Source organism: Haliotis rufescens, unplaced genomic scaffold, assembly GCF_023055435.1.
Source record: "Haliotis rufescens isolate VD_foot unplaced genomic scaffold, xgHalRufe1.0.p SCAF_5, whole genome shotgun sequence".
NCBI classification, from domain to species: Eukaryota; Metazoa; Mollusca; class Gastropoda; order Lepetellida; family Haliotidae; genus Haliotis; species Haliotis rufescens.
Window position 1 is genome coordinate 29,709,810 of NW_025964223.1, and position 20,702 is coordinate 29,730,511.

At 43.3% G+C, this 20,702-nt stretch overlaps 1 protein-coding gene across 1 annotated transcript; it reads right to left on the reverse strand.

Annotated features, from left to right (window-relative positions):
* Positions 1-8,362: 8,362 nt before the first annotated feature.
* LOC124116877 (zinc finger protein 235-like) lies at positions 8,363-15,179 on the reverse strand. The gene is made up of 3 exons (XM_046478460.2): positions 15,007-15,179; positions 9,877-10,117; positions 8,363-9,759 (listed from the first exon to the last, which is right to left on the reverse strand). The coding sequence occupies exons 1-3, from the start codon at positions 15,064-15,066 to the stop codon at positions 8,531-8,533; spliced, it is 1,530 nt and encodes a 509-aa protein (XP_046334416.1). The 5' UTR covers positions 15,067-15,179; the 3' UTR covers positions 8,363-8,530.
* Between the last annotated feature and the right edge of the window lie 5,523 nt (positions 15,180-20,702).

Consider the following 20,702-nt stretch of genomic DNA (forward strand, 5'->3'; position numbering starts at 1 on the left):
GAGAGTACACGTTTGTGTTGTTGACTCTATGGCGGAGTGGAAGATTGAGAGTACACGTTTGTGTTGTTGACTCTGTGGTCGAGCGGGAGATTGAGAGTACACGTTTGTGTTGTTGACTCTGTGGTGGAGCGGGAGAATGAGAGTACACGTTTGTGTTGTTGACTCTATGGCGGAGCGGGAGATTGAGAGTACACGTTTGTGTTGTTGACTCTATGGCGGAGTGGAAGATTGAGTGTACACGTTTGTGTTGTTGACTCTGTAGTGGAGTGGAAGATTAAGAGGACACGTTTGTGTTGTTGACTCTGTGGTGGAGCGGGAGATTGAGAGTACACGTTTGTGTTGTTGACTCTATGGCGGAGTGGGAGATTGAGAGTACACGTTTGTGTTGTTGACTCTGTGGCGGAGTGGAAGATTGAGAGTACACGTTTGTGTTGTTGACTCTATGGCGGAGTGGAAGATTGAGAGTACACGTTTGTGTTGTTGACTCTGTGGTGGAGCGGGAGATTGAGAGTACATGTTTGTGTTGTTGTCTCTGTAGTGGAATGGAACGTTGAGAGTACACGTTTGTGTTGTTGACATTGGTTTTTTTTCTCAATGATGAACCGGGAGATTGAGAATACACGTTTGTGTTGTTGACTCTGTGGTGGAGTGGAAGGTTGAGAGTACACGTTTATGTTGATGACTCTGTAGTGGAGTGGAAGATTGAGAGTACACGTTTGTGTTGTTGACTCTGTAGTGGAGTGGAAGATTGAGAGTACACGTTTGTGTTGTTGACTCTGTGGTGGAGTGGAAGATTGAGAGTACACGTTTGTGTTGTTGACTCTATGGCGGAGTGGGAGATTGAGAGTACACGTTTGTGTTGTTGACTCTGTGGCGGAGTGGAAGATTGAGAGTACACGTTTGTGTTGTTGACTCTGTGGTGGAGCGGGAGATTGAGAGTACACGTTTGTGTTGTTGTCTCTGTGGTGGAGCGGGAGATTGAGAGTACACGTTTGTGTTGTTGTCTCTGTAGTGGAATGGAAGGTTGAGAGTACACGTTTGTGTTGTTGACATTGGTTTTTTTTTCTCAATGATGAAGCAGGAGATTGAGAATACACGTTTGTGTTGTTGACTCTGTGGTGGAGCGGGAGATTGAGAGTACATGTTTGTGTTGTTGACATTGTTTTTTTTTCTCAATGATGAAGCGGGAGATTGAGAATACACGTTTGTGTTGTTGACTCTGTGGTGGAGTGGAAGGTTGAGAGTACACGTTTATGTTGATGACTCTGTAGTGGAGTGGAAGATTGAGAGTACACGTTTGTGTTGTTGACTCTGTAGTGGAGTGGAAGATTGAGAGTACACGTTTGTGTTGTTGACTCTGTGGTGGAGTGGAAGATTGAGAGTACACGTTTGTGTTGTTGACTCTATGGCGGAGTGGAAGATTGAGAGTACACGTTTGTGTTGTTGACTCTGTGGTCGAGCGGGAGATTGAGAGTACACGTTTGTGTTGTTGACTCTGTGGTGGAGCGGGAGATTGAGAGTACACGTTTGTGTTGTTGACTCTATGGCGGAGCGGGAGATTGAGAGTACACGTTTGTGTTGTTGACTCTATGGCGGAGTGGAAGATTGAGAGTACACGTTTGAGTTGTTGACTCTGTAGTGGAGTGGAAGATTAAGAGGACACGTTTGTGTTGTTGACTCTGTGGTGGAGCGGGAGATTGAGAGTACACGTTTGTGTTGTTGTCTCTGTGGTAGAGCGGGTGATTGAGAGTACACGTTTGTGTTGTTGTCTCTGTAGTGGAATGGAAGGTTGAGAGTACACGTTTGTGTTGTTGACATTGGTTTTTTTTTCTCAATGATGAAGCAGGAGATTGAGAATACACGTTTGTGTTGTTGACTCTGTGGTGGAGTGGAAGGTTGAGAGTACACGTTTATGTTGATGACTCTGTAGTGGAGTGGAAGATTGAGAGTACACGTTTGTGTTGTTGACTCTGTGGTGGAGTGGAAGATTGAGAGTACACGTTTGTGTTGTTGACTCTATGGCGGAGTGGAAGATTGAGAGTACACGTTTGTGTTGTTGACTCTGTGGCGGAGTGGAAGATTGAGAGTACACGTTTGTGTTGTTGACTCTATGGCGGAGTGGAAGATTGAGAGTACACGTTTGTGTTGTTGACTCTGTGGTGGAGCGGGAGATTGAGAGTACATGTTTGTGTTGTTGTCTCTGTAGTGGAATGGAACGTTGAGAGTACATGTTTGTGTTGTTGACTCTATGGCGGAGCGGGAGATTGAGAGTACACGTTTGTGTTGTTGACTCTATGGCGGAGTGGAAGATTGAGAGTACACGTTTGTGTTGTTGACTCTGTGGCGGAGTGGAAGATTGAGAGTACACGTTTGTGTTGTTGACTCTATGGCGGAGTGGAAGATTGAGAGTACACGTTTGTGTTGTTGACTCTGTGGTGGAGCGGGAGATTGAGAGTACATGTTTGTGTTGTTGTCTCTGTAGTGGAATGGAACGTTGAGAGTACATGTTTGTGTTGTTGACTCTATGGCGGAGCGGGAGATTGAGAGTACACGTTTGTGTTGTTGACTCTATGGCGGAGTGGAAGATTGAGTGTACACGTTTGTGTTGTTGACTCTGTAATGGAGTGGAAGATTAAGAGGACACGTTTGTGTTGTTGACTCTGTGGTGGAGCGGGAGATTGAGAGTACACGTTTGTGTTGTTGACTCTGTGGTGGAGCGGGAGATTGAGAGTACATGTTTGTGTTGTTGTCTCTGTAGTGGAATGGAACGTTGAGAGTACACGTTTGTGTTGTTGACATTGGTTTTTTTTCTCAATGATGAAGCCAGAGATTGAGAATACACGTTTGTGTTGTTGACTCTGTGGTGGAGTGGAAGGTTGAGAGTACACGTTTATGTTGATGACTCTGTAGTGGAGTGGAAGATTGAGAGTACACGTTTGTGTTGTTGACTCTGTGGTGGAGTGGAAGATTGAGAGTACACGTTTGTGTTGTTGACTCTGTGGTCGAGCGGGAGATTGAGAGTACACGTTTGTGTTGTTGACTCTGTGGTGGAGCGGGAGATTGAGAATGCACGTTTGTGTTGTTGACTCTATGGCGGAGTGGGAGATTGAGAGTACACGTTTGTGTTGTTGACTCTGTAGTGGAGTGGAAGATTGAGAGTACACGTTTGTATTGTTTTCTCAGAAATAAAGACTGAGATTGAGAGTTCACGTTTGTGTTGTTGACATTGTGGCTTACTTGGAGATTGAGAGTACACGTTTGTGTTGTTGACACTGTGGTTGACTGGGAGATTGAGAGTACACATTTGTGATGTTGACTCTGTGGTGGAGTGGGAGATTGAGAGTACACGTTTGTGTTGTTGACTCTGTGGTGGAATAGGTGATTGAGAGTACACGTTTGTGTTTTTGACCCTTTGGTGGAATTAGACATTGAGAGTACACGTTTGTGTTTTTGACTCTGTGGTGAAGTGGGAGATTTAGAGTACACGTTTGTATTGTTTTCTCAGAAATAAAGACTGAGATTGAGAGTTCACGTTTGTGTTGTTGACATTGTGGCTTACTTGGAGATTGAGAGTACACGTTTGTGTTGTTGACTCTGTGGCGGAGTGGGAGATTGAGAGTACACGTTTGTGTTGTTGACTCTGTGTTTGACTGGGAGATTGAGAGTACATGTTTGTGTGGTTGACTCTTTGGCGAAGTGGAAGATTGAGAGTACACGGTTGTGTTGTTGACATTGTGGTTTACTTGGAGATTGAGAGTACACGTTTGTGTTGTTGACTCTGTGGTTGACTGGGAGATTGAGAGTACACGTTTGTGTTGTTGACTCTGTGGTGGAGTGGGAGATTGTGACTACACGTTTGTGTTGTTGACTCTGTGGTGCAGTGGGAAATTGAGACTACACGTTTGTGTTGTTGAATCTGCGGTGGAGCGGAAGGTTGAGACTACACGTTTCTGTTGTTGACTTTGGGTGGAGTGGGAGATTGAGACTACACGTTTGTGTTGTTGACTCTGTGGTGCAGTGGGAAATTGAGACTACACGTCTGTGTTGTTGAATCTGCGGTGGAGCGGAAGGTTGAGACTACACGTTTGTGTTGTTGAATCTGTGGTGGAGCGGAAGGTTGAGACTACACGTTTGTGTTGTTGAATCTGCGGTGGAGCGGAAGGTTGAGACTACACGTTTGTGTTGTTGAATCTGCGGTGGAGCGGAAGGTTGAGACTACACGTTTGTGTTGTTGAATCTGCGGTGGAGCGGAAGGTTGAGACTACACGTTTGTGTTGTTGAATCTGCGGTGGAGCGGAAGGTTGAGACTACACGTTTGTGTTGTTGAATCTGCGGTGGAGCGGAAGGTTGAGACTACACGTTTGTGTTGTTGAATCTGCGGTTGACTGGGAGATTGTGACTACACGTTTGTGTTGTTGAATCTGTGGTGGAGTGGAAGGCTGAGAGTACGCGTTTGTGTTGTTGACATTGTGGTTTACTTGGAGATTGAGAGTAAATGTTTGTGTTTTTGACATTTTTTTTTTTTTCTCAGTGATGAAGTGGGAGATTGAGAATACACGTTTGTGTGATTGACCCTGTGGTTGACTGGGAGATTTAGATGGTGTTGTTGTCTCCCTGATGAAGTGGGGGATTGAGAATACACATTTGTGTTGTTGACCCTGTGGTTGACTGGGAGATTGAGATTGTGTTGTTGTCTCCCTGATGAAGTGGGGGATTGAGAGTACACATTTGTCTTGTTGACTCTGTAGTGGAATGGAAGGTTGAGAGTACACATTTGTGTTGTTGACTCTGTGGTTGAGTGGAAGATTGAGACTAAACGTTTGTGTTTTTGACATTGTTTTTTTTCTCAGTGATGAAGCGGGAGATTGAGAATACACGTTTGTGTTGTTGACTCTGTGGTGGAGTGGAAGGTTGAGAGTACACGTTTGTGTTGTTGGCTCTGTAGTGGAGTGGAAGATTGGGAGTACACGTTTGTGTTGTTGACTCTGTGGTGGAGCGGGAGATTGAGAGTACATGTTTGTGTTGTTGACTCTGTAGTGGAGTGGAAGATTGAGAGTACACGTTTGTGTTGTTGACTCTGTGGTGGAGCGGGAGATTGAGAGTACACGTTTGTGTTGTTGACTCTATGGCGGAGTGGGAGATTGAGAGTAGACGTTTGTGTTGTTGACTCTGTGGTGGAGCGGGAGATTGAGAGTACACGGTGGTGTTGTTGACTCTATGGCGGAGTGGGAGATTGAGAGTACACGTTTGTGTTGTTGACTCTGTGGTGGAGCGGGAGATTGAGAGTACACGTTTGTGTTGTTGAGTCTATGGCGGAGTGGGAGATTGAGAGTAGACGTTTGTGTTGTTGACTCTGTGGTGGAGCGGGAGATTGAGAGTACACGGTGGTGTTGTTGACTCTTTGGCGGAGTGGGAGATTGAGAGTACACGTTTGTGTTGTTGACTCTGTGATGGAGTGGAAGATTGAGAGTACACGTTTGTGTTGTTGACTCTGTGATGGAGTGGAAGATTGAGAGTACACGTTTGTGTTGTTGACTCTGTGGTCGAGCGGGAGATTGAGAGTACACGTTTGTGTTGTTGACTCTGTGGTCGAGCGGGAGATTGAGAGTACACGTTTGTGTTGTTGACTCTGTGGTGGAGCGGGAGATTGAGAGTACACGTTTGTGTTGTTGACTCTATGGCGGAGCGGGAGATTGAGAGTACACGTTTGTGTTGTTGACTCTATGGCGGAGTGGAAGATTGAGAGTACACGTTTGTGTTGTTGACTCTGTGGCGGAGAGGGAGATTGAGAGTACACGTTTGTGTTGTTGACTCTGTGGTTGACTGTGAGATTGAGAGTACATGTTTGTGTTGTTGACTCTGTGGTTGAGTGGTAGATTGAGACTAAACGTTTGTGTTTTTGACATTGTTTTTTTTCTCAGTGATGAAGCTGGAGATTGAGAATACACGTTTTTGTTTTTGACATTGTGGTTGACTGGGAGATTCAGAGTACACGTTTGTGTGGTTGATTCTGTGGTGGAGTGGAAGATTGTGAGTACACGTTTGTGATGTTGACCCTGTGGTTGACTTTGAGATTGAGATTGTGCTGTTGTCTCCCTGATGAAGTGGGGGATATAGAATACACGTTTGTGTGATTGACCCTGTGGTTGATTGTGAGATTGAGAGTACACGTTTGTGTTGTTGACTCTGTGGTGGAATGGGAGATTGAGAGTAAACGTGTGTGTTGTTGTTGTCTCAGTGATAAAGACTGAGATTGAGAGTATACGTTTGTGTTGTTGACTCTGTTGTACACGTTTGTGTTGTTGATTCTGTTGTGGAGTGGGAAATTGAGAGTACACGTTTGTGTTGTTGACTCTGTAGTGGAGTGGGAGATTGTGAGTACACGTTTGTGTGGTTGACTCTGTGGTGGAGTGGGAGATTGAGAGTACACGTTTGTGTTGTTGACTCTGTAGCGGAGTGGGAGATTGAGAGTACATGTTTGTGTTGTTGACGCTGTGGCGGAGTGGGAGATTGAGAGTACACGTTTGTGTTGTTGACTCTGTAGTGGAGTGGGAGATTGAGAGTACATGTTTGTTTTGTTGACGCTGTGGCGGAGTGAGAGATTGAGAGTACACGTTTGTGTTGTTGACTCTGTAGCGGAGTGGGAGATTGAGAGTACATGTTTGTGTTATTGTTTTCTGTGGTTGAGTGGGGGATTGAGAGTACACGTTTGTGTTGTTTTCTGTTGTGGAGTGGGAGATTGAGAGTACACGTTTGTGTTTTTGACCCTGTGGTGGAGAGGGATATTGAGAGTACACGTTTGTGTTGTTGACTCTGTGGTTGACTGGGAGATTGAGAGTACACGTTTGTGTTGTTGATTCTGTGGTGGAGTGGAACGTTGAGAGTACACGTTTGTTTTGTTGACTCTGTGGTTGACTGGGAGATTGAGAGTAGACGTTTATGTTGTTGACTCTGTGGTGGAGTGGAAGGTTGAGAGTACACGTTTGTGTTTTTGACTTTGTGGCGGATTTGGAGATTGAGAGTACATGTTTGTGTTGTTGACTCTGTGGCGGAGTGGGAGATTGAGAGTACGTGTTTGTGTTATTGTTTTCTGTAGTGGAGTGGGAGACTGAGAGTACACGTTTGTGTTGTTGACTCTGTAGTCGAGTGGGAGATTGAGAGTACACGTTTGTGTGGTTGACTCTGTGGTGGAGTGGGAGATTGAGAGTACACGTTTGTGTTGTTGACTCTGTAGCGGAGTGGGAGATTGAGAGTACATGTTTGTGTTGTTGACGCTGTGGCGGAGTGGGAGATTGAGAGTACACGTTTGTGTTGTTGACTCTGTAGTGGAGTGGGAGATTGAGAGTACATGTTTGTTTTGTTGACGCTGTGGCGGAGTGAGAGATTGAGAGTACACGTTTGTGTTGTTGACTCTGTAGCGGAGTGGGAGATTGAGAGTACATGTTTGTGTTATTGTTTTCTGTGGTTGAGTGGGGGATTGAGAGTACACGTTTGTGTTGTTTTCTGTTGTGGAGTGGGAGATTGAGAGTACACGTTTGTGTTTTTGACCCTGTGGTGGAGAGGGATATTGAGAGTACACGTTTGTGTTGTTGACTCTGTGGTTGACTGGGAGATTGAGAGTACACGTTTGTGTTGTTGATTCTGTGGTGGAGTGGAACGTTGAGAGTACACGTTTGTTTTGTTGACTCTGTGGTTGACTGGGAGATTGAGAGTAGACGTTTATGTTGTTGACTCTGTGGTGGAGTGGAAGGTTGAGAGTACACGTTTGTGTTTTTGACTTTGTGGCGGATTTGGAGATTGAGAGTACATGTTTGTGTTGTTGACTCTGTGGCGGAGTGGGAGATTGAGAGTACGTGTTTGTGTTATTGTTTTCTGTAGTGGAGTGGGAGACTGAGAGTACACGTTTGTGTTGTTGACTCTGTAGTCGAGTGGGAGATTGAGAGTACACGTTTGTGTTGTTGACTCTGTAGTGGGGTTGGAGATTGAGAGTACATGTTTGTGTTGTTGACTCTGTAGTGGGGTTGGAGATTGAGAGTACATGTTTGTGTTGTTGACTCTGTGGCGGAGTGGGAGATTGAGAGTACATGTTTGTGTTATTGTTTTCTGTAGTGGAGTGGGAGATTGAGAGTACATGTTTGTGTGGTTGACTCTGTAGTGGGGTTGGAGATTGAGTGTACATGTTTGTGTTGTTGACTCTGTGGCGGAGTAGGAGATTGAGAGTACATGTTTGTGTTGTTGACTCTGTGACAGTGTTTTCTATCTGGTGACTTCAGTCAAGATAGACAGTATACATTAGATGAGAAAAAATCTTTTATTCTCAATACTGAAGATCAGAAATATCAAGAAACATATCACTTCCCGACAGTCTTTTGTGAGAAAAAATGAAGTGGAGAAATCGGACTTTCGTATCACAGTGTGACTCTATCTCTGACATTGCCGTGGGCGGCTACTGGCTACAAGTGGACTAGAGTCGGACGTTATGACTTAACCTCTTCAGCAGCCGTTCATCAATTATGTATCGGTCTTCTTTTCATGTGACTACAATCTCTCTGTCCATGACGTCGCAGGTATCGGCAGTGTCCACGGTCGTGGTGTCGGCGTGTTCCCCGTCACTAAGCACCTTATCCTCTAGTTGTTTCTCCGCCTTGTCTGGGTGGCGAGACCTTATGTGTCGTTCTAGATCCCGCCGTCTCACCAGTACCTTGCCGCAGAACTCGCATCGGTATGGTGTCTCTCCCTCTGCGTGAAGTCGAACGTGTTTATTGAGATTGCTTGGATCCCCAAACGGTCTTAGACACACCTTACACTTCAATGGCTTGTAACCAGTGTGTGTGCGCAGATGAATTTTAAGTCCGTATTTCCTGGAGTAGAGCTTCCCACAGTAAATACACAAGTGTCCTTTTCTTGATTTGCTTGTGAACAGAGATCTCGGGATCAGGTCTAGAGGTTCTCCTTCTGTATCTGACGGCATTGGGAAAGGGAATGGCATGGAAGAGACACTGCCTTTCCCTGTCAGAGGTTCTGCTATGTTGCCTTGGTAACACTGTGAGCTTATAGCCTGCCCCGCGTGCTTGGCATTAGACGTGGCCCTGAGAAGATGGCGACCATACTGAGACATGCACGCCCCCCTTTGCTCTGTTAGGGATGTGTGAGTTGGTAGAGAGCCACAGCATAGTCTAGTCTGTTCGTGCATGGGGTCCAGATAGGGGTAGTAGAGCCGAAGGGCACTGTGGTCAATAGCAATCGGGAAAGCTGGCGGGTGGATGTGGTTGAATATCTGTATTGGCTGAGACACGCCAGACATTGAAGTCTGGGTTTGCTGTGGTGGTGGGTGCTTTGGCGCCTCCCTCACAGACAGATTGAGGACACCCTGGTCAGTGTGTGAGGCCTCGCCTCTGTCTGGGTCAGCCTTGACGTCCCCTGCCTTATAATGAGGCCTAAAGGCAGACAGCTCAGCCGTCGGCAACTGTAGCTGTGCAGTCGCCCTTGTCAATAACCAGTTTTCTAGGGAATCTTTGGAAGCACCAGATTTACTGCTGCTTGTAAGGAAAGCTCCCATTGAAGGGAGTGAGGCACATTGTGGTGCATCTCCAGTCAGGGGCAGGTTAAGGATGGACCTGACAGTGAACATGGGGGTTGGATGTATTCTGTCTGTAACATCGGGCTTCTTTTCACTGCACCGGAAGCGGATGTGAGCTTTAAGACTGTTGGGATACTTGAATATCTTCTGGCATTCAGTGCACATGTATTGTTGGTTACCTGGCAACAGATACTTATAGAGATGAAGCTGAAATAATGGAAAAGAGATAATTGATTATTAATCGGATACACGTGAAAGATCTAATAGAGCGGAGATGAGCCTCATCCGAAACTCACCTCTGATATTGTCTGGTGATAGGATTGGGATGCCGCTCTGCCGAGCCAAATCATCGCTGTACCAAACCAAGAGTTGCTCCCCTTTATTGACATGTCGAAGAAAGCGCAAGAATAGACGACCCTTAACGTCTCGGTACGTTTCAACGTTCTGCTCGTGTCGGTCACGTGCTGGTTGTACGTGTAGCAACCACGTGTCGGTGACATTGTCGGGCAACATCACTCGGCCACCTTTATATACAACCTGAAACATTAGAAAACATTAACTTACTTATTTCTTTCGGAATTTGTTGTCAGTACAGTAATATCTTATTTCTTTATGTCAACCTATATATTTGAAGCTGTCCCAGCTGGATACAGGAACTCCTTGTGGTGGCTCTGTAAACTCAAACAGTTAATTACTGGACACAACCTGCCTATCTGAAGAGTAAATACTCCAAATTATAAATATGTTGATGGACAAGTGAGCATTACAAGGCACTTCTATAGCAGTGTCACCACATGACAGGTCTCTCCACGATTGAGCTCAACACCAAACACTGCAAGTAGTTTTCATTTAGACCTGTGGTCTACTGAAGCTTGTCTATGTCTGCGTTAATGGGACCGGTGCCACGTAAGTGTACCCACACAAGTTTACTGGGTGTTACCCCTTACATCAGCTGTTCCCTGGCAGAGACAGGCATTTCGTACAGCAATTGTAAAAATGAATGTTTTTACTCTTACTTCGAGATACCTTATGTTATGTCGGCTGCCCGAGATATAGACTGAGCCTTGTTGAAGTCTTTCAATATCGAACGAGAAACAAAACCCTAAACAGCCCATTCATTAAACTAGCGCACCTAGCGCCATTGTAAGTTTGGGAGGTTATTATGAATGATTTATCCAAACTCATTTTGCGAAGTTAAATCTAAGCTGACTATTATTTGTCACCTTTGTACTTAGCGAGCGTGATCGGTATCACAAATACTATGCGCCTGTTGAAAACATCAAACAACGTGAGATGTTGTATAACTTGAGAAGACAATAGCCAGTATGTGACGATGGTATACTCTGGAGTTGAATCCGAGTCCCTGGACAGCCGCTGTCAGCTAGGACATTAACAACACTGCCATTGTAACAGTGTGTTTGTGTCAAGTGCTTTCCTCCTCAGCTGAGTAAATGAACTGAACGCGTAGTGTGTTTACTGACCACTACGATGGATACATGTAAGTAAAGTCGGCGTTTATATCGGTATCTGTGTTGTGCACAGGTGTAACTGAGTGTACACGCGCAGGATTACACACATCCACTCAACTGAACACAAGTGCGTTTCTAGTGTACATGGCATTAGAATGACCACGTGCCACTCAAAGGCCAGCGTCTCCCGTCACCTAGACAACAGGTGGTCCAGTTCCTCTGTCCAACCGATTCAAACTTGACCATCTTGCAATGAAGCTAATTCAGTACACTCAAACAACTTGATGCTTTTAAAGTCGTATGTCGCCCTACTAGTTGTCGACTTGTGAACAATGCCCAACCCTGATTGTGAGAGTGAAGAGGTACTCGGCGGCCATTGTCGTGATGGTTGTGCGATGAGCCGCGGACGTGTTGAGGGCTTGCTACCTGTGTAGGTGTTCCCCGAGTGGGGCGCCCATCTGCCACAGCAGACTCCACCAACATTGTCAACGCTCATATTGGCAACGATAGAAAAATGTCCGTCGGCGTGCTGTTACATGCGCTACAACGCTAACAGTTGATTTATTTAACTAACATGTCATGTCCGACTTTTGATTGGTTGGGAATCTATAACAGACATTCCCCAAAACAGGGAGACAGTCCCACACTAACCGATGTGTGATACACTGCCAGGGAAGTGGGCAATAGGGGCACATATTTATTTCACAAACTGTGTGAAGCTGGATTAGTAAACAAATAAAGACTTGTAGTAAGATAAAGTTTATTCGTATATTCATCCAAACGAATGTTCACATTAAGCCGCAAATGTTATTATGAGCGCACCTTAATATGTGCTGTTCTAGTAAAACAGACAGAATATTAGTTCACAAACGAACTGTTCTCTTGCGAATTGACACAATAATAGCTTAAACAGGAGATCAGTTTGTATCAGGATCAGAAACCTTTTATAAGAGGGCCTGATAACAATTCTTATATTACTGTATATAAACACCGCTCCAGATGTCACGGTCTTCCATTATGTGTACAGTCACGGGTAAGTTAGAAAGCCATTATTTTGCACAAAAACACAGTTGTCGACTGAAGAAAACGTTTTGGCACAAATGAGATAGAAGTGATTTTAAACGATAGCTTACACTCAGATACAATTAGGAAATCGCTCAGATGCTGATTTATGAACGGATTTTACTATTTCTAAATTAATATTTGCTGTGACATATACATTTCCATTAAAAATATAGTTTATATCGTAACCTTTGTTGTAAAGTTACATGTTTTTTCTTCTGCTGTAGTAGTTGGTACAGGTAAAGAAATAGTGAAGTGCATCTTCATGGTGGTAGCCAAAGGAACAGTTTGGATTAGCTGATGTAAACATTTTAAGCCTGTCAGCATAGAAGTCACTACAGCCAAGTCTCAGGCGACAGTGCACAGTATGGTTAATTCCAGATCCATAATTTAAATAAAATTTGATGCTCTGCATTTCATCCCCTTTTATCATTGTTTTAAAATCATTCAGTGTACTGGCTTCAGTATACACAGTTGGCAAGGAATTCCACAGTTTGTATCAGGGAGAGAGGAATTTGCATAGCTTGTTGTTCTACACTTTCGAGCATGTTGTTCAGAACTCTATCCTTAGGTTGTAGTCATCAGTTTCTGCCACTCAATGTTGGACGAGATCACAGAGATAGCTAGGTGCAAGGTTATAGAATATTTTGTACAAAGTAGACGAGTTAATTTGGTTTTATGTTTACTTTGACAAAGAGACATAAACATTGTTTCAGTATATAGCTGGCAGTAACTCGTACCACGAACAACTCCACGTGTAGTCCTAAGCGCATTTAGGCTTAGTTTTTCAAGAATCAGTGACTGCACCCAGATACGACAGAAGTAGTGAAAATTCGGCAGCATAAATGACATGTACGTAGTTTCTATTTTTTCTCCTGTTTAAACGATATTAAAACCCCTGAGGCGGTTAATCATAGGACTAACTTTTTGAACTAATTCACCGATATGGCAATTCCATGGGCAAACGTGTTGGAGAATAATTCCAAATTGTTTGTACGATTGAACTTTCTTAAATATATTGTCATTCGTTTTAAGTTCTAGTTTAGAATTAAGATTTTTCGGGAGAACTGGATAAATTCAGTCTTGTTTGGATTAAATTTAACATGTCAGTTGTCCGCCTATTTTGGTGAGGTGAGGTGAAATGGGGTTTAACGTCGCGTCCAATATTATTGCACTTATATAGCGACGTGCATGCACGTGTGTGTGTGTGTGTGTGTGTGTGTGTGTGTGTGTGTGTGTGTGTGTGTGTGTGGCTGCTTGTACTAGTCCGGACTGATGCCGATTTATAGTGCTAGCTAGTGATACCATGCCGCAGTTTAACATGAATACCCCACTCAGACACAGTATACTGACTCCGAGCCGACCAGTCCTTGTTTTAGCCTCTTAAAGCGCCAGACAGGGTAACATCAAGTACCATGTTTAACGTCTTTTAGTATGACGCGGTCGGGGATCGAACCCCGGACATTCCTCTCTCCGGGCGGACGCTCTACCACTAGACCACGGAGGCGGTCCCGCCTATATAGAAATTCTACTTAAATCATAATTTATATGTGACATACAGCCAGGGAAGTCGACAATAGATGCACATGTATATATCGCTTTGTGATATACAGCCAGGGAAGTCGACAATAGATGCACATGTATATATCGATGCGTGATATACAGCCAGGGAAGTCGACAATAGATGCACATGTATATATCGATGTGTGATATACAGCCAGGGAAGTCGGCAATAGATGCACATGTATATATCGATGTGTGATATACAGCCAGGGAAGTCGGCAATAGATGCACATGTATATATCGATGTGTGATATACAGGCAGGGAAGTCGGGAATAGATGCACATGTATATATCGATGTGTGATATACAGCCAGGGAAGTCGACAATAGGTGCACATGTATATATCGATGTGTGATATACAGCCAGGGAAGTCGGCAATAGATTCACATATATATATCGATGTGTGATATAGAGCCAGGGAAGTCGGTAATAGGTGTACAGATATCGAAGCTGGAAAATCCTTTAAAAACTGTCCTCACGTTTTACACCCCAAAAAATATAGTTCACTGAACATTTTGGAGGTTCTGAAAAATAATAAGTTTTGAGTACGTTAAGAAATGTATGTCTTTAAAAGTTGGCTAAATACATGCTGTATCTCAAACAAAACTCTAGGCCAGACCACCAGAATTAGGAATGGTCGCTCATTCGTGAGGCCGCTTCTCCTGTGTCTTCGTGTGAAGCTTTATTGTCAGGTTTGAACGGTCGTACACTATTGTTCCTTATTTACATAATTTTCATTCATCTTTGTCTATATACATTAGAATGTCATTTCTTTCTTTGCTATTCAAAATGCTGAACACGGTAAAAAAAACGATTGGATTCAGATGGCATGAAAATATACATGTGATCACGTGAACAAGTTTTAACATAATGGAATGCGTATGTGCTTGTGTCACAAAATTATTTCCAAGATAAATCAGTGTCATTGGAATTTGTTATCTCCATCTGTGAAGGAAACAACAACCCTGAATTCCTGTTCATGAAGAACAAAGGACTAAAGGAGTGGACTCTAAACTTAGTCCTTTTATGGAAAACAGGATCCAAAATAAATATGAATCTTTGGAGATCTTTTTTAAACAGTAATATTTGGATACATGTGGACGTAATCATCTATATGACACCACAGCACCATTAACTTTAAACATAACCCTTAACTAGTTCTAAATCAAATTTTATATAGCTAAATGCATAAGAGAAAATGCTTAAACAATTTTGTTTCTGAACAGAAATAAAAATAACGAAAGATATTTGATATGTTTGGATTGCACTTCTTTAAATGAATTCATATAACTATGATTTATTGGGGTACAAATATAATGAAAATGGCCTTACCTCAAGAACATGTCCAATAGTTTGAGAATCCATCGTGTGCAGCCCTATGAGCGTGTCCATAGGGTAGGGGCCTACGTTGCTGTGGGTGGGGATGTCTGTCCCTGCAACCACGGTGGTATTGCCCCTGAAGGAGGTGGCGCATACAGGAACGGAACTGGGAACTATAACTTCGTCTGACGACATTGCAGCCAATTTCCAAATGATGTGTAGAGCGGGGCCTGTGCCGTTTTTAAATCTCTGGTATACGCAGGCTGCACATGCATGTATGTGAAACGTTTTGCGTTCTACAGCTGGGAATCTTCTCATGAATTCTTTTAATAATATTAACTTTTGTCGGGCTTAACGGATCCTCGGGACTCGCGCGCGACCGACTCGTGCGCGCATGCGCCGGTTGGCAAAGAGCCCGCCCCTCCAACCAATAGCGTAGAGTGGGCGGTGTGATTAATTAATCATAGTGATCGTTCACCTCCACAATATGATCAACATGAGGTGGCTACCTAGCCCAAAATCTCTTTCAACTTCTCGCTTCGCTGACGATGTAAAGTGATTAATTTTCATAGATTTTTATCTCCTTTATGTTTTTTGCTTCACAAATATTGCACAAATTATTGGGAATGTTTAAAAGTCAGAAAGCAAACAGGCATTTGCTAGTCTAGAATAAATTACCACATAATGTGAGAATAAGAACACTTGTTACCAGCCAGAACACATCGCTAAGCTTGAGCAGGTTTAATGGTGATCAGGTAAATAGTCCAGCGTACCAGTGTCTGGTGTGGTGACACTCGTGGTGGCTACACGGCCAATAGGGAGGAGTAAAACAACCAATCACCCAAAGGGAAACCCCCCGTCATACAGAAGGCTGTAAATCCATGATGATGATTTCTGAAACGGTTCCATCTCTTATTGCCTTCAGTGCAGCTCACCTCCCTGTATGGTAGTATCTAGTGCAGTTGTCCTTAGTTTTTAGTTTGTTTTGATTTGTTTTTTTGTTTTTTGTTTAACGCTGCCCTCAGCTATTGTGTTTAGTGAAGTTAATGTAGTTAGTTTCTGGTACAGTTTGCCGTGCGACAGTTTTCTGGTGGCAAAGAAAATTGGGATTTAACATGTATGTATATATTGTTATGTTTATTATCATTGTTCATCTGCAATATCTAAAACATGGCACATTAAAAACAAAGCCCCATGAATGTTATATATGGATCATTGTGAAATATCTTTGAGTATCAAGTCTGTGACAGTCACAGTGAAAGAAACATTTATGCTAGGTATGACATGGATACATCAAACACTGCAGCAGTGTATCACACTTGAAATTAGTAATTTAATCTAGACTCCAAGATTCCCATCAACAAACATGAAACTCGGGATATCTCAGCAAATTGGGTTCTTTATAACTATTATGACATAATTACAATTATCCGAGTCCACGCAAAGAAGTATGTGGCGCCATTACCTGTTTATAAATAGTTCTGTTTTGCGACCCAAGAGAAAAGAAATGTTTACTTCGTTTGTGTTATAAAACTCCAAATTCGTGAAAATTGCATTCCTATTCACACCCATTCCGAGTATCAATTCCAAAAATGTCAAAACAATACCAGCATATGTTTGTATTGTTTGCTCCATCATTACACTGAATGAATGTTTGGCAGCAACAAGCCCTGAAGTTGATTGCACTGTAGGCAATAAGATCTGCCATTCCTTACGGCCAGGCAAGTGAGTGGCGAGAAAATCATGAAAAAGCGCGTGTTTTTATGTAATTATTGCGTGACACGAGTGCAAAATCATTATATAGGATGTAAATATATGTCTACGAATTCCAATGACCTGTAACGAACTTTCGAATTATCTACTGCGACGATTGAATAGAATTATAAAGCATGAACAAAATAATTTTGAGATCATAATTAATTTCTTTATGTGTTTGCATGGACTTACTTTATGTGTGTGCATGGACTTACTTTATGTGTTTTGCATGGACTTACTTTATGTGTTTGCATGGACTTACTTTATGTGTTTGCAAGGACTTACTTTATGTGTTTGCATGGACTTACTTTATGTGTTTGCATGGACTTTGTTTATGTGTTTGCATGGACTTACTTTATGTGTTTGCATGGACTTTGTTTATGTGTTTGCAAGGACTTACTTTATGTGTTTGCATGGACTTACTTTATGTGTTTTGCATGGACTTACTTTATGTGTTTGCATGGACTTACTTTATGTGTTTGCATGGACTTACTTTATGTGTTTTGCATGGACTTACTTTATGTGTGTGCATGGACTTACTTTATGTGTGTGCATGGACTTACTTTATGTGTTTGCATGGACTTTGTTTATGTGTTTGCATGGACTTACTTTATGTGTTTGCATGGACTTTGTTTATGTGTTTGCATTGATTTTGTTTATGTGTTTTATAAGGGTTTCTCTTTACTGTTTATGTGCGGAAGCTGTGTGGGAAGAATATGTGCGTATGTTATATACGGAAGACGTATGCTATGTGGATATGTTATATACGGAAGACGTATGCTATGTGGATATGTTATACACGGAAGACGTATGCTATGTGGATATGTTATATACGGAAGACGTATGCCATGTGGATATGCTATATGCGGAGGACGTATACTATGTGTGTATGTTATACACGGAAGGCCTCGTTCTTTTGCGACAGTCCTAATCAGTTCCCGATATTTAACATTCTAAAATGTTGATGTCATGGCAAAATATTGTGTATATTCCAACTTAGATAGGTTACAATATCTCTGTTTATCAGAAAGCACCATAACTACTTCGGAGGTTAGTTGCCGCACGATGAGCAAGGGTCTGCCGGCCACATGCATAACGCACGTGGTACACAGACGGGCGGCAGCGTGTTTCATCCACGGTTGTGTTTTGCCACTGCACTCCGCCCCTAACGCCCCCCCCCCCCCCCCCCCCCCCCCCAGGTACACCCCACCGCCCGAAACAGACTCTTCCTCAGCTCTCAGGTCTGTGTATACTCTGTGAGGTGATGATAGACAAGACCTAACTCCTGGCTCTCCGAGGACACTCTGTATGCGGGTCATGCTGTCACGCCGCCGGCTCTCGGAGGTGCAACTCAGCGCTCAACAACTCAGATTTCCTCAACTCTAAAAACGGCTTATAATGAAAGCCCTGCTAATCAGTTTATTGTAAAAGTTTTGCCCAAGGTAGTGGTTTAAGAAATAAAGAATGAAACCGGTAATTTTTTTGTTATCTGATAGTCAGTGCGAATGAATTCAGGCCGAAATGATAGAGGGTGGCTCGTGTCGCGTGCAGGGGGTCGAGGAAGCGAGGCCGCTGGGTGTGGCAGTGTGAGAACGGGCCTGCCCATACACCACATGTTAACTCTACCCGGCTGGCTGCCTGGCTGGCCCCTCGTTCACCCCCGTCCACCTCCGCTCCTTTACCGCTACACTGCATTAATGGGCTGATGGCAACCGAGGTCGCCTGAGTAAACGGGGTGGGGTTGAACTGCTCTGTGGAACGAGTTCGCATTAGATAAGATCACCCAGCCAGTGTCGTCAGGCTGGTGTTACTTGGAGGAATCTTCTCCGGAGAAGTAGCAGCGTGTCGGCTACCAAAGAAAAAGCAAGCGTGAGGCAGGAGAGTGTCCAATAGAAGTAAAACTGCGTGTTAATGGACGAATGAGATGGAGTCGCGTGCGGTTCACGTGCAAGCACCGTTCCGTGTGACGTGAGCCTGATGTAGCACAGAGTAGCGTGTGGCAGGGCAGGGAGAGGCCCATATGACGGGACTGGGGAGCACCTGTAACGCCTTCTAACCACGTGACCCCACAAATACAGTGAATCGGAACAAACTTGTAGATACAAGGGAAACCTATCAGAAAAAAATCCATAAAAGAACCCCTACCGTCTCCCTGGCACAACTCCCGTTCTCGTGAACTACTTTACACTGTAGCCTACCAGGATCTGCCAGGGATAACTGTGGGAATAGTCTTCACTGAACAACCCGCATTAGTGCTTGCCATTCTGATAATGTTTATGCATTTGATGCAACAAATGTCGCAAGTTAGATTTTCCCAGAGATAAAACACACACACACACACACACACACACACACACACACACACACACACACACACACACACACACATATATATATACTTCTCACAAACACATACTTCTCACAAACACACACTTTTCACTACTCACTTGGGAAATTCATCTTTTCTGACACAGGATTCGTAAGCAAGACATACGTACACGTGTAGTTATCACCACACATACCCTTGTGCTTGGTAACGCTTTTCTCTGCAAGTAAATAATTCCCACTGAAAGTAAACTTTCTACATCCCCAGAATATTCAAAGTTCATATTCCTTAACATACAAAAGAAACGAAGCGTAATACCTTGAGACTAACTGATTTGTTATTGCTGATACACACATCATACATTCTGTTCAACATGTCGGCTGGTGTTCTTGTTTGCAGAACTTCTGCTCTCAAACCTTAAACTTCTTGTACGGGTCATGTAGACTGTATCGTATGTCAGGGAAACAATGACGGCTGTCTTGCGACGCCGTACGGCAGAAGCCCACCGACAGAACACTGGATTACGAGAAATGGGATACACTAATCCCAGGTTGCATCTTGAAGTTAAGATGCTGCTTCGGCTACTCTGTAATAATCTTCATTGCGTCCAAATGCAGTATGAGATTCGTGCACGCCACAGTGAGTCAATAAACGACTAAATAGTTTCCTACTTAAATATTTAAGGTTTATGGAAGTATTTATACTTCTCATAGAACATTCAGGTTATTTGCGCAAGTTGTTATGATTAATATGACATGATCACCTGCCACCCAAAGTAAGTTTTAATCCAGAATGGTGACATCACTATTTCTATGTTACCAGTATTGAGGCATCACTGTTACTATGTTACCAGTGTTGAGGCATCACTATTTCTATGTTACCAGTGTTGAGGCATCACTGTTACTATGTTACCAGTGTTGAGGCATCACTCTTCATATGTCACCAGTGTTGAGGCATCACTCTTCATATGTCACCAGTGTTGAGACATCACTATTAATATGTTACCAGTGTTGAGGCATCACTATTCATATGCTACCAGTGTTGAGGCATCACTGTTACTATGTTACCAGTGTTGAGGCATCACTGTTACTATGTTACCAGTGTTGAGGCATCACTATTGTTTTATGTTATCAGTGTTGAGTCATCACTATTCATATGTCACCAGTGTTGAGGCATCACTATTCATATGCTACCAGTGTTGAGGCATCACTATTCATATGCTACCAGTGTTGAGGCATCACTATTCATATGTTACCAGTGTTGAGGCATCACTGTTACTATGTTACCAGTGTTGAGGCATCACTATTTCTATGTTACCAGTGTTGAGGCATCACTATTTCTATGTTACCAGTGTTGAGGCATCACTCTTCATATGTCGCCAGTGTTGAGGCATCACTATTCATATGTTACCAGTTTTGAGGCATCACTATTCATATGCTACAAGTGTTGAGGCATCACTCTTCATATGTTACCAGTGTCGATGCATCACTATTACTATGTGACCACTGTTGAGGCATCACTGTTACTATGTTACCAGTGTTGAGGCATCACTATTACTATGTTACCAGTGTTGAGACATCACTATTCATATGTTACCAGTGTTGAGGCATCACTGTTACTATGTTAC

Coding starts and splice junctions, on each gene's coding strand:
- LOC124116877 (XM_046478460.2), bottom strand. CDS start 15,066: ATGGACACGCTCATAGGGCTGCACACGATGGATTCTCAAACTATTGGA. Junction 10,118..15,006: donor CTATTGGACATGTTCTTGAG/GTAAGGCCATTT, acceptor CTAATGTTTCAG/GTTGTATATAAAGGTGGCCG. Junction 9,760..9,876: donor ATCACCAGACAATATCAGAG/GTGAGTTTCGGA, acceptor ATCTGTTGCCAG/GTAACCAACAATACATGTGC.